Source organism: Paralichthys olivaceus, chromosome 5, assembly GCF_024713975.1.
Source record: "Paralichthys olivaceus isolate ysfri-2021 chromosome 5, ASM2471397v2, whole genome shotgun sequence".
NCBI classification, from domain to species: domain Eukaryota; kingdom Metazoa; phylum Chordata; class Actinopteri; order Pleuronectiformes; family Paralichthyidae; genus Paralichthys; species Paralichthys olivaceus.
This window is the reverse complement of record NC_091097.1, coordinates 27,565,042-27,578,648: the sequence shown is the minus strand read 5'-3', so window position 1 is coordinate 27,578,648 and position 13,607 is coordinate 27,565,042. Positions and strand designations below refer to the sequence as shown.

At 40.2% G+C, this 13,607-nt stretch overlaps 1 protein-coding gene across 2 annotated transcripts; it reads left to right on the top strand.

Annotated features, from left to right (window-relative positions):
* Window positions 1-1,255: 1,255 nt before the first annotated feature.
* LOC109640453 (SWI/SNF-related matrix-associated actin-dependent regulator of chromatin subfamily E member 1-like) lies at window positions 1,256-13,471 on the top strand. Of its 2 annotated transcripts, none has more exons than XM_020104458.2 (11): window positions 1,256-1,366; window positions 1,904-1,962; window positions 3,583-3,626; window positions 4,364-4,462; window positions 6,696-6,776; window positions 7,416-7,547; window positions 8,357-8,528; window positions 8,730-8,902; window positions 9,103-9,204; window positions 9,502-9,817; window positions 10,762-13,471. In XM_020104458.2, exons 2-11 carry the CDS (start codon window positions 1,956-1,958, stop codon window positions 11,133-11,135), a joined length of 1,500 nt encoding a protein of 499 aa, XP_019960017.2. In that variant the 5' UTR covers window positions 1,256-1,366; window positions 1,904-1,955; the 3' UTR covers window positions 11,136-13,471. The 2 variants fall into 2 exon arrangements, with proteins under 2 accessions (XP_019960017.2, XP_019960014.2); XM_020104455.2 differs by having other exon boundaries at window positions 6,696-6,788.
* Window positions 13,472-13,607: the final 136 nt, after the last annotated feature.

Genomic DNA, 13,607 nt, shown 5'->3' with positions numbered 1-13,607 from the left:
ACCAATCATAGGGTTGAAAAGTATTTTTTTAAATCTCAAGAACAATGTCTATTCACAGTAAATGTTTCTAAGTGCATATATAACCATAGAGTGTATATAACCCACAAATGGACAAAAAGCAATGTCCAAAGACAGATGTGAAAATGTAACCTCAGCTGTTAGTTTATTACTGATTTGTGAATGAACATAAAAGTTTTACTTTAAACTTTTACTACATTTACAACAACTTGAGTGAAGCTGATTTACTTGTATGTTCTGATCTACATATGTATTCTATCTCCCCTTTTTTTTCTCTGGATATAATATTTTTAAAGATTATTAGGAGTTGAGTGATTGTGACTTTGTTTTGCGGCACAGTGATGTATCTGGTGCTTCTTGTTAACAATTTGATGATGAAAATAATTGATGTAACCAACAAAGTTTGTAACATTTTATTTAACTAAATATGCTGGAAATAAGAAGCTATCTTTGCATTCATGTGGATTTTAATTAAATGTCCATGTTAGCAGAAAGATCATAATGTTGCATGATTATTGTTGAACAAGGTACTGAAGGTATGAACAGAAATATTGTGATTGTAGAAATGTTCTGAATCAGTTGGGCTAAGCCATTGTTTACCTTGACAGTTGATTTTAAATTAGAAATTACACTGACATGTTTTGTCGAATTTTATTTACAGTTCAAAATGAAATAAGTCAGTGAAAAAAAATATATAGAGTTATTCAAAATTCTAACCAACATCCACCCAAAATGTACGATTAGAATGACGATACCAATTTAATACCAAACTAATAGCAATGCAACCAAGAGCAGGAGTTTTCTAGTTGTGTTTGTTTGGTTTTTATTCACTGTTATTTAGCAGGATTACACAAAAACTACTGGAAGGATTACCACAAGACTTGGTGGACATATGTGGGACCAGCCAGGAAAGAACCCCTTAACGTTTGGTGCTTTAAAATTAAAATTTTGACAAATTGTTTTTCAACATTTTCGTTGATTCCTCAGAGAACAATTCATGGATCTTGATGGGGGGGGGGGGGGTCCCAACACGTTTATGAGTGTGTGCAATTCGGTGCAGAGCAGACCAAAATAAAAACCTGGATCTAGTGAATTTAATGTGGTTTAATAAGGGGACTGTTTGGCCTTGGTGGAGGCTTGTGCTCCATGAGCGTAGTTTCCTTTTATTCCATTTTATCTGTCTTTGTCTATAACGACTGTGTCGCAGCTGCATATTGGAAGTTAAAAAGGTTTCTTTGTTTTATTCTGAAAACATCTCTCCGCTTCCGCCGGCCAGAGACCCGCAGTAGTTCCGGTGTGTGAGAGAAAGGCGGATGAACGCTCCTCACTGGGAACAAAGGACGACTCAGTGAGTACTGCTGAATTTCCTCCTGTCTTCTTTCATCCAAATGTCTCATTTGACCATTTTCTAACGTCCACGTGAATTGCTTCTGCTACATTTGGTCTGCCTCTCGGCGGTGACGCCAGAGAAGTCATTTGCCTTTACGCACAAAGCTAGCTGTAGCTCGCATTGTCGTAGCTTTAGCAGCGAGGTTAATTCAAACATCCTGAAAGTGTCGCACACTTCTCACGTGACAAGCAGTCTACAGAAACACTTGGAATTTGTGCCTGCGGCTTTCCCGGAAATAAAAAGTATTCAAAATCCAAGGATTGCATATTAGCCGCAAGATTATTACAGTGCAAACAGCCTCTTTGTGTTAGCGGGGTTGGCTAGCAGGCCAGACATGCTAGCCTTTAGGCCCCGTTAGCCGTGGTTGTTATGAATGAATGATATCAGTCATTTCCCGGTTTGTGTTTGATGACTTCTGTACCAAACAACTAAATCATTATAAGGAAGTGACGGAACTAATCCTATAATTGTGTTTTCTGATTGGTCTTTTTCTAGGCTAACCAATGTGTGAATAGCTCTTTCCGCTTAAATCCAGACTGCATCCACGATGTCAAGTAAGTAAACATACACTTAAACGGAGAGCGTGTTTCTCCGTACACCTGTATAGCAGGGCTGAAAATGTATTTAACCAACCACTCAATGGAAATGTCTGCTAATGTTATGGAGATTGATACAGTTGTTTCCTCTGTGATATGTTGCTCTTGCCTGAAGAGTATAGAATTGAGGTGGTGCAACAAAAACAATTCAACCCCTGGCCATTGTAGCTGTACACATGCAGATGTAGCTCACAGCATCCAGCCTACTGACTTCTTTTTCAGTGCTCAAAGACGCAAGTGCTTAAATGATTTTGTATTGATTTGGACTAAGACAGTGTTTATTAATACAAATCCCTCCTTTCTTGGGTAAACTCTAAGCCAATTTGAATTTTTTTTACCAGGGGTAACAATTGTATGTGGGACAACAGGAACAACAATATGTTCTCATGTGTTTAAAGATCAAGTAGACAATAGATTAATATTTCTTTTCCCGTTCACAGATTACCAAGCATATGTAGCTAGTTTTAGTCAGAATCAGATGGTTTGGTTCAGCCTCACAATTTAACAGGCAAGACTCTTTGAACTAGATTTGTTGTGAAAACCCTTGAATTTAATACAGTTAAAGACACGTACAAAGTGTGCTTTCTTGTCGTCTAACAAACTGCAGAGTGTCTCTGCTGCCCACTTCCTTACACTACCAATTGTATGTCACACTGGATAGCAGAGGGAGTGCCCCAGTATTCAGCTCTCGTGTATTTTATCTGACAATTGAAGAGAAGCCATGGTGAATTAACAAGACACATGCTGCACTTCGGTGCATCACGATGCTCCATATCATTCCTTTATATCAGCCTTGTCATTCCATGCCATTAAAGTTGGTTTCAGACATGCACTGGACACCATAGTTCCTCTGTATTTTCTCTGGAGGAGGTGCATGTGTGAACACAAATGTCTGAGTGAGACAGTACATAGTTTCTTCAGACTTTATCCGCCTTACCTCCTTGTATAAAGTCTGTAGAAATCCAGGAGAAGTTGGTGTGTGAACACAGCAGGGGATCCCCTCTTGGATCACCGCAAATGGGGGATGCATGGTGCAAAAAGGAAAAATCTCCCAGATGTTGTCTGCACAGACGCGTTCACAACAGCAACAAATCCTCCGCATTATTCAGGGGAGAGGCGAAGCAGCCGGGTGCAGCAGACAGAGGCAGGAAAAAACGTATTAAGTCTGCTGCGTAGATCACATGATCATATTTACAGCATCCAACACCTTCGTCAGCTCTTATCACCACAAACTCTCTTGACATCATCATCATCATCATTGTCCTGTGTCACTTCTTTTTCACAGAGAGATTTACTTACTTACTTATTTGAGTAAAGGTTGGGGACAGTCGTTTAGGTGGAATGGAAAAAGTGCAGCGGTTCTACTGGCAAAATGAGACTCAATCCTTGACTGATTTGTATCATTGATGTTTAGAAGGCAGTCCCAGTTTTACCTGTATATTGTTTTTATGATGCAAACGAATATATAAAATGTATATATGACCTATAAATAATCAAAACTTTAAAATATATGAACTATAGGTAGTAGCAAGTTGCTGGGATAGCTTACTAACGTTACTTATTTTCTTTCTTGTGCAGAACGGCCATCCTACGCACCTCCCCCTCCCCCGGCCCCAACAACAGTAAGTGTTCAGCTCTCACTTCCAGTTTTTGTTCTTTGGCTGCAGGCCACATCAGTTAACTGATAGTACATGTTAGTGTACTGTTTTTGTTCTTTCTTCAGTGCTATCGTACTCTCTTTGTCCATATTTTGCATTGGTTTGAGTTAACGTTTCTCTGTCTGAATAGACAGAAGATGCCACAAATCTTGTTCAGCTTCCCATCATCAGTTCCACTCCTGCTTTTCCTTTCATGACAAGCACCTATCTAAGATCTTTTAAAGAAGGGGTCATGTTGACACGACTCTTATGGAGTATTATGGCTACTGGGAAATACATTTCTTTGAAATTAGATTTTAGCACTTTCATGTTAATAGGAATCAAAATGCTTTTTTATTGCTTTCCGTTTACATTCAGCAACAGGGCACAACCTACTGAAAGTTAAAGTGCAATGGTGCCCACATAAACCAACATGCACAATTAAATGAATACAATATGCACATAAAAATGTATCATTTGAGCTTGTTGCAAGATCTTGGTGTAGATGCAACATTGACACGTTGTGGTCTGTCTGAATGGCAGCCTGTTGCACAGTTAGTTTCTCTTTTTTGGGCTTGCATGATGATTTCATAGATAACAAACAAGAAAACAAATTTATTTTCATGGTCCCTCCTACCTTTTCACTTATTTCTGTTTATCCTTCTTCCTCTTGTTTGTAAGCCATTTCTCATTCGTGTTTTGTCTCATTTGTCTTCCATCAGCAATTGCCTTCCACCCCTGGGTTTGTGGGCTACAACCCTTACAGCCATCTGGCCTACAACAACCTCCGCCTGGGAGGGAGCTCCGGAGGCTCCAGCAGGGTAATGAATTGATGGAGGGAGGGAATGGGTATGATTTATGGTAAAGGGGGAGGGGGCTCACAGGTATGAGGAAACGATGGAAAGACATGAGCATTAAAAAGTGGAGCTAATACAGAGGCTGTTGGGTTGATAGTGATGGAAAAAATGTTGATAATGCTTATCAATGGAATGAGATGCGGTATTGTATAATTATAGGTTGTTCAAGTGACATGGGAGTTTTTCTGTTTAGTTTCACACTAGGAGCCGTCACACTTCAACAGTTTCTTTGTAAACAGGCATCATAGTTTCCCCAGTCATATAGTGAGAGTTGGCCCATGTGCATGATGCTTTGTTTTGGCAAAGTAGTCATACTTGTATTATTTGCTGTGTCTCAAATCAGATTAGTCAGTGTGAATGTACTCAAAGGTACAGTGTGTAGAATTTAGTGACATCTAGTGTTGAAATTGCATGTTGCAGCTGAACACCCCTCACATCACCCTCTCCTTTCAAACATGAAAAAGAACCTGTGGTAGCTTCAGTTGTCATAAAAACCTCAAAAGGATTTTAGTTTGTCCAGTCTGGACTAATGTAAAAAACATGGTGGCCTCCGTAGCGGGGAGCCCCTCAATGTAAATATAAAGTATTTAAATATAAAGGGTCTTTTCTAGGGTAAAGAAAATTACAATTCATACAATTTAGATGAAACAAACTAGTGAAAACATCATGAGGATTATTCTACATTAAGTTTCTGCCAATAGTTCCCTTTCACCTAAATCTTACACACTGGACCTTTAAACACATGGCAAGCCAGAGTACGCAGCATTTCAGACTATTGGTTAATTTAGCTACTCAAGCATGAACAAGTTGTTTAAAATGAGTATCTAAGAAGTTGATGCAAAAATTTACTTGAATTAAATTTTGAGGTAAAAAAAAAAAAAAACATTCTATAAAAATGAAACTGTTTATGTAAAATAAATGGACTATAATTATATGATCAAAAGGTGAAAAGGATGATTCCAGTGTCTTCACTGTGATTTGTGTCCCCCATTACTGAATTGCTTTAAGAAGGGAAGTCTTAATAGGCAGTGTGAACATGAGGAGGGATTACAGCAAGTAAAACATGTAGATAATTGTACGGTGCATCTGTCCTGTTAAATTAATACATTCTCTTTTTCTTGCTTTTGATCGTTCTTGTAGATGTACGTTTCCCAGAGTTCAAAGTTCTTCAGATGTAGTCGAAATGCAAATGAGGAATGCACAAAAGGAATTACACAGCCAATTTATTTTGTGGTCTTTCTTGGGTCCAGGTCCTATAAAACTCAACTGACTCTCTTAACAGGCCAGATACACATTTGTTATGGTTTGATACCTTTTTATCCATCTCTTAAAATACCTCCAGGTAAGGCTGGGCGATGTGGCCAAATATATAATCCAATATATATTTTTAAATAATGATCAATATCAATACGCATCACAGTAAATACAGTATATCCCTGAATGTAATCATTGTTGGTTTAAAAGACCTTGTGTCATGTGGGATAATGACTAAATAGATGTGTGTGACTGCTGCTGAGGTTTGACACACAAGAGGCATGTCAGCGATCCTGGCCTGACAGTTTGGAACCTGCTCACTGTCTCTACACTGTGATGGTGGGGAGGTAATATTCCCTGAATGTTGGTTGTCCGATCTTTGTCAGCAGGTGACCTGGGTGTATTGCTCCACTATAAATCCAGGTTTAGAAATCAGAGCCAGTTCTGAATCGCATATGTTGCGTGACTTCTCTTTGCCACAATTTCCTCATCTTGTGCAGATGTTTGATTCTTCTCATGGTCGCTCATCTTTACATTTCCAACAACAAGTGTGTGTGGTTGTTTTTTTGGTGTGTGTCAATAAATCTCATAGTAATTGTCAAGATCATTTTATCACACAGCCGTATTTCATGCCATGCTTGGCAAGTTGGCTGCTGAAATAAATTAATAAATGTTTAAACGTGCATGTTAATGGGTTGAAATGCATGATTTATGCTTTGATGTGGTTGTAAGAAAGCGTATAGAGCCACTTGCATGTAGTGATTTGTCATGTTTATATGTGTACCATGTTCAGATCTTAATTTAACGGATATATTATGAGAGTTAATTTTGTCATCTCTCTCTCTCTCTTTGAACCTCTGCTTTGTATTTGTTTCCCTTTAATCTATGTCCCTTCTATATCCTCACTTACACTTTTCTCCCCTCTTTTCTCTACCTCCTGCAGAACGCCTCCGGCATCACCGTCCCAAAGCCTCCCAAACCTCCAGACAAGCCACTGATGCCTTACATGCGGTACAGCCGGAAGGTAAGCAGGAAGGTAAGACACCCATCCACGGTGTCTGCTTTTACTGCTTGTCCTCCCATCCCCTGAAAAGGTGCAGCGGTTTGAGGGTGGGAGACAGCCAAGCCATGACGCCTCACCACCACCTCAGCCATCTAGTGGAGACTTTCCACTCTGTTATCCAGTTGGCTTACAGTAGCATCCTGTTTTTGTCAGCACTAAAAGAGAAATAACAAGCATGTGCAAGCATGATCCGCTTCTGCGCCTTTTATTTTCCTCCTTGAATGGCTTTGCCTTCCTGCCTCTCTAGATTCCCTGCTCTCATTCTGCTTAAAGACAAAATCTACTCTAAACATTCATATTGACATAAAACCAGCGATTCTGTCTAAATAAATATTTCATTCTATGCCATCCTGCTTATTTGGAACTACACTTTTGATTCCAGTTAAAAATTCTGTTAAGTAGATGCCTCATTTAGGCGCTTTTAACGATTTCCTTTGCACCTTTTCCTCCTTAATTTCCTTCACTGTCTTGTAGTAAACTTATTTACAATTGACCGCAGTTTACCCGCAATGACCATGTGTTGTGTTTGTGTGTGTGCGTGTGGGGCGATGCCTCTGCTTGTGCATGTGTTTGCGTCTTGTGTTTGCGTACATGTGCAAGGTATGGGACCAAGTGAAGGCATCCAACCCCGACCTGAAGCTGTGGGAGATCGGGAAGATTATCGGAGGGATGTGGAGAGACCTGACTGATGAAGAGAAACAGGACTACCTGAACGAGTACGAAGCTGAAAAGGTGAGTGACCAGCGGTGAACTCATTCCTGCAGTAATGTCTCTGTCCTAAACTGAGGATCTTGACTCGTGTACACTTGAATGCACTGCTGTAAATCAGCTCTGAGACAGATAGAGCCATGAAAAGAAAAACATTTCATAGCTTAAAATTTGGCTTTTATGTAAATCATTGCCTTTCCCTAAGTTTTGAACATGAACAAATATCATTAAAGACGTCTCTTACTGACTTTTGACAGGTCAGTAGGAACATCGTTTAAATTTTCTTCAATTTTATTTTCATGGTTGTTTTCCTTCAATGAAACTCTAAACTGTTATCTGCTTGCCTCGCTTAGATCGTCAGCCATTGTCTTAGACGCTAGTTGAAAAAAGATTTTGCTGGTCAAGAGTGCAAACTCTTTTTTCCCTTTAATGTTTTTCACCTTTCCCACAAGTATTTAAGTGAATCAGTGTATTTCAGTGAATCAGTGTGTTTCACGATGACATTGTGGTTGAGATGCACACAAACGTCATATCCGGTCTTAATGGTTTTAAGCATTTGGCAATAAGGAGGAACAGTTATATGATGACTAAAATACTGTTAGTTATAACACAACTTTGCTAGTTTGAAGTGTCAAAAAATACTAATGTCCTTCATAAGTAAAGAAAGAACGACTTGATGAAAGGGTTTTTGAAGAGCATCCTGTTAGTTTACAATACAAATGCACTCCTACTTAATAACAAATCTCATGTAGGGTCATTAGAAAGTAAAAGCAGACAGTAGTGGTATCATTTTACTCAGCATATTGTTTTTTCTCTTCCCCCACCTCTCCCAGATTGAGTATAATGACTCTTTGAAGGCCTACCACAACTCCCCAGCTTACCTGGCCTACATCAATGCTAAGAACCGGGCTGAGGCTGCAATGGAGGAGGAGAGCAGACAGAGGCAGAGTCGTATGGACAAAGGCGAACCATACATGAGTATTCAGCCTGCTGAGGACCCTGATGGCAAGTTATACATGTTTGGTCTTCTGAAAATAATTCAATTGCCTCAATTAAGACGTGTGAGATAAGGAATTAAAATATAACGTGCAACCAATTACTGAAAGCATGTTTATTTTTTATTGACACTAGTTAAAATGCATTTTTCAGGGTAAATGTTTTCAAAGAATGTTTAAGTTAGCAGTTGTCTTCTTCTCTTCTGCCCAGACTATGACGATGGCTTTTCAGTGAAGCACACAGCAGCTGCTCGCTTCCAAAGGAATCACCGGCTCATCAGCGACATCCTCAGTGAGATTGTGGTACCCGATGTCCGCTCAGTGGTCACCACAGCCCGCATGCAGGTCCTCAAGAGGCAGGTCCAGTCTCTTATGGTGCACCAGGTACGTTGGCAGGACAGGTTGTCTGCATTGCCCAGTTGATATTTGAGCTGGAAGTCAATTTCTGATTGTTTTGGGAACATGTTGAAGCCCTATGAGACAAATGGTGATTTGTGAATATGGGCTGTACAAAAAAAATTTGATTGATTGATGCTGCCACTGATCGTCTGTGTGCTTCATTCTGCGTCTGTTGTTGTTTTCAGAGGAAGCTAGAGGCTGAACTTCTGCAGATCGAGGATCGCCACCAAGACAAGAAAAGACGATTCCTGGAAACCACTGACTCATTCAACACTGAACTCAAGCGGGTACAGCAGCTTATACACATAGAGACAACTGAGTAGTGGGATGACGTGTCATTGCAGATTACAAAACGTCCCTTTGGAATAATGTTAATCACCCTTGAAGTAAATATGAACCCAATCATGGAGGAAGAGTATTATCACTCAAGTAGAATACAATCTAAAATGTTTGATTTGTAAAAAGACAAAGAACTTTGTCTTATATAATTACACCTCATTTTATTTTTGGAAATGTATGACCCTGAAAGCTTTTGTAAGCAGAGAATAAAGTTTTGTTGACGCAAGTGATTCGTGTGTCTCCAGCTTTGCAGTCAGAAGGTCGAGGTGGACATGGAGAAGCTTGCAGCAGAGATGGCCGCTGCGGAAGAGGCAGCCAGGCGCCGGGCAGAGGAGAGGGAGCGTGAGGCAGCTGAGCAGGCAGAGAAAGCTGCTCAGCAGCAGCAACAGCAGCAGGCACAACAGCAAGCGCAACAACAACAACAACAGCAACAACAACAGCAGCAGCAGCAGGAGGCTGCTGGCAACAAAGCTGCTGAGCAGAGCAGTGCTAATGCTAAAGGCACAGCTAACCCCACTTCAGGGACCAAGGAGGAGGACATGCCCCCACCAGTGGCGACAGGTACAGGGGGTGTGTGTGTGCATGTGTTTGTGTTGAATTGATGATAATCATCCTGTAAGTTGCTAACTCCTGCTGACTAGCGTCTTAGCTTTTATGAATTCATCCTGTTCAAATATTGATTTGAGTCAGGGTACGACCCCATTGAAAATGTCTTTTTAAAAGAAAAGTATCTCTGACCAGAATAGCATTTTGGCTCTTAATCAAAAATCATCTTAGCCCATGCTAACACATTTGAAAAGACATATCACATGAACATTGACATTCACTGGGTATGACGAGAAGCACAGTTACAGTTGCCATCAGCAAAGCATGTAAAAGGTTTTCAATGTTGCAGTCATTGGTGAGACCAGGAATCTCTATTTAAGGAACTTGATGACCTTGGAATAGTGTGGATGTTGAAATAGTAACAATTATGCATATTAAAACTAGGGCTGCACAATGTATCGTAAATCTATCGTCATCTCGATATCAACGGCACAATAGACGTATCGCAAGAGAAGGCAAAAACTGCACAGCGGATCAGATGGAGCCCTGCTGCCCTAGAGGATAAATTAAAGACATTGACAGGGTGTTCCGTCTGTGACACATTGTTGGAACAAGAGAATAGAGAAAATTCCACCTCTTCCAACTAAAGTCTACTGTGAAAACTTCTAGTGATCACGTTTGTCCCGAGTTAAATCACCACTAGAAGTGGTTGATTATATAAAATAATTTTGAAGCTTATTTATGATCCCAGAACCTGAGGGAAAAGTAACAGTGCACACACAGTCTGTGTCTCTCTCTCTCTCTCTTTCTGTGTGTGTGTGTGTCTCTCTCTCTTCGTCATCGCATTATTAAACAATGTTATTGCATGTTTTCCTAATATCTTGCAGCCCTAATTAAAACTAATATTTATTTGTGTGGATCTTGCTCAAATCTTATATTCTCTCTATGGCCTTCCCCAGATAAAGCATCCCCCGGAGAGCCCTCCTCAGATTCCCATCCTGCTCCACCTCCTCCATCTGATGCGCCCTCTTCTGCTTCTGATAAAGCAACTCCTCCTCCTGAGCCTCCCAGGGAGAGCAGCACCCCCAACAGCAGCATCCCCAGTGACGACGGCAGCAACAGCAGCAACAGCAACAGCATGCCCCCTCCACCCTTAGAGAACACCCCTGGAGTAGCAGCCCCAGACCCCCCAGTGGCCCAGGAAGCCAACTCCACCGCAGCTAACCCCAATGTGTCCGCAGCACCTCCACCTCCCTCAGAAGACCCAGCCCCTCCTCCTCCACCACCACCACTACTGCCCCCTAGCCAAAACAGCCAACAGTATGATATGTAAGTGTCAGTGTGTAATACACACAGTGGTAGCTGTAGATGTCTTCCCTGTGCTGCAGCTTTTCTTTTGTGAGAGGAGCAGCAGGAAGAAGTGTTTGTCATTATTAGAGAGTAAGATTGACGCCCTGTTCAGACCTGGTGTTAACATTTGTCATAGGTGATCCCATCACAAGCAGAAAGCTCTAAGTACAGGTGGGAATGCTCCCATCATGCTTTGAGCTTTGGAACAGAAATGATGATTGTGTTTATTGCATTAAGTGGGATCAGATCACATGTGGTCACTGGAGACACTTTCTGAATTCAACTGTGAACTTATCGACAGATATTGATACCAAGTCTGAACAAGGCCTGATGGTGCTGAATGGTTGAGGGTCTGTTATTAAGGTCAGAACATAGCTAACGTGCATTTGAATTTAAGAGCTATGTGTGGTTTTCATCTTGTAGCGTCAGGCATCCGGTGCAACAAAGGAGAAATGAGGATTTCACGTAAATCTGTATGTTTCCTTTAGATTTATTCATCAGTAGTAATGAGTGAGATTTTGGCCTGACTGAGTTTGTGCTCCAGGCTTTGTACAAACCTCTGGTGTAATCATCTCACCCAATGCATCTCTCTATTTGAAATAACCACGCATAGGACACTAGAGGGCTGTTAAAATGTAAATGGTCAACAATAACCTCACTGTCTGCTTTGACGTCATATACAGGTATCTCACGTAACACCTTAACATGACTGGTACTGATCTGCTCTTCCTTATCGTCCAAAATCCATTAGTTACCTCTACTTGAATTTCCAGCTGACAGGGTCCACATTCACTGAACTTATACCCAGAAGACATTCTGTCATGGGCTGCATCTGTTCATTATTTACTTAGCATGCATGTTCAAAGATGTTTTGACTAAGCACAGAGCCTGACTGTAGGTCATCAGCCCATGCCCTCATAAATCTGCAGGAAACGCTATTCTCTAGCCCTGACAGGCAGCTTTCCACTGACCTAACATACTAGCAGTATCTAGCCGCTCACTCAGCCTCGTACCTACACTATATCTGTGAAATATCATGTGCTCGACCTACAGCCCAAAAACTCAAAAGTTAAGTGATGGAGAAAAGCAGAGGATCTTCATTATGAGCTAGAAGCAGAGCACAATAAAAGCAATGATTAATCAATAATAAACTTTGATCTTGATGCTTAAATTATGTTATCGTTTCAGCTATGAGTCGACATGACTGCTACGGACTAGTGTACATTGTTCGATAGTAGAAAATGTTGTGTGACACAGGATGAAGAGACGTTAGGAGTTGCTTGTAGGGAGAACGCATGTCTTGTTTTTTTGTGTGTTTTTTCATATCCATAACTGCCACTGTGTAGACTAGATACTGTTGGACGTGGCTGAAATGTTAAGAGTACAGATACCTGTATATTTCTCAGTCCAGATGTATGAACCTTTAAATCAGCACTGTATAGTTTGCTGAGATAAGACCACAGCTGCAAACTCAAGGGGTTCCTTGTATTTACCTTCTGTCTGACTAGCTGGGAAGATTTTGTGGATAAAATCCGATGCATGAGAAGGCCCCGCCCCCTTTTTAAACCTCAGAATTTTCTACTTTATCATTTTGTTTGATTTGTCAAAACAACTACTGTTAGTTCTACTTTGTGTTTTTTTAGAAATATAGAGGAACCTTTTCAGATAAATATAATCAAATTCAGCCTATGTATTAAACCTCTTTCACAACTTTGAATCAGATGCCATTTCCAACATGTTTTAGTGCGGCAGGGGGCAACACATATTGTTCCGGGACTGGAAGAAAGCCACATTTTAATTATTTATGCACCCATACCCTGCATGTCATACTGAATACTAACTATTGAAGTCTTACCCACTGAGCAAAGGCCACAAGAAACTGTTAATTGAAAAATGAAATTTAAACTTAGGACAAAATGCTTCAAAAAAACATAATTTATTTACATGATGGGCTTGTCTCCATTGTGTTTTTTAAAATCTGTTGATCAAATGACCTGCATGAATTATAAAATGTTGATGATATGGATGTCTGTCCCCCTGTATTCATCACATTTATTTCGGAAAGACTCTTAAAGAGTTGAGGCTATTTTTTTTTAGGTAGCATTGCTCCTTTAGAGGTCATATTTCCTAACACCACAACTTCAACAGAGAAATGCACAGGCTCCCATCATCTTAATATAACCTCAGTCACTTGTGCATTTAAAGGACTATTTTCTTACTTGAATTAGACTGTTTTTAGTAATATGCCTCTGGTTTTTTTTTTGCATATTTTTTTGTACTGTCAACTTATCTATCAAAATAAAAGTGATTTCTCAGTCAGTCGTTGGCCATGTTGTGGTTTTTTTGCTCGTTTCATTAATATTTTCCCTGCATTGCAACTGCAATTTTAAAGCAGATCTTAATTTATATTAAAATCGGGCATCATAAACAATGTTAATGATACAGAAAACCTACA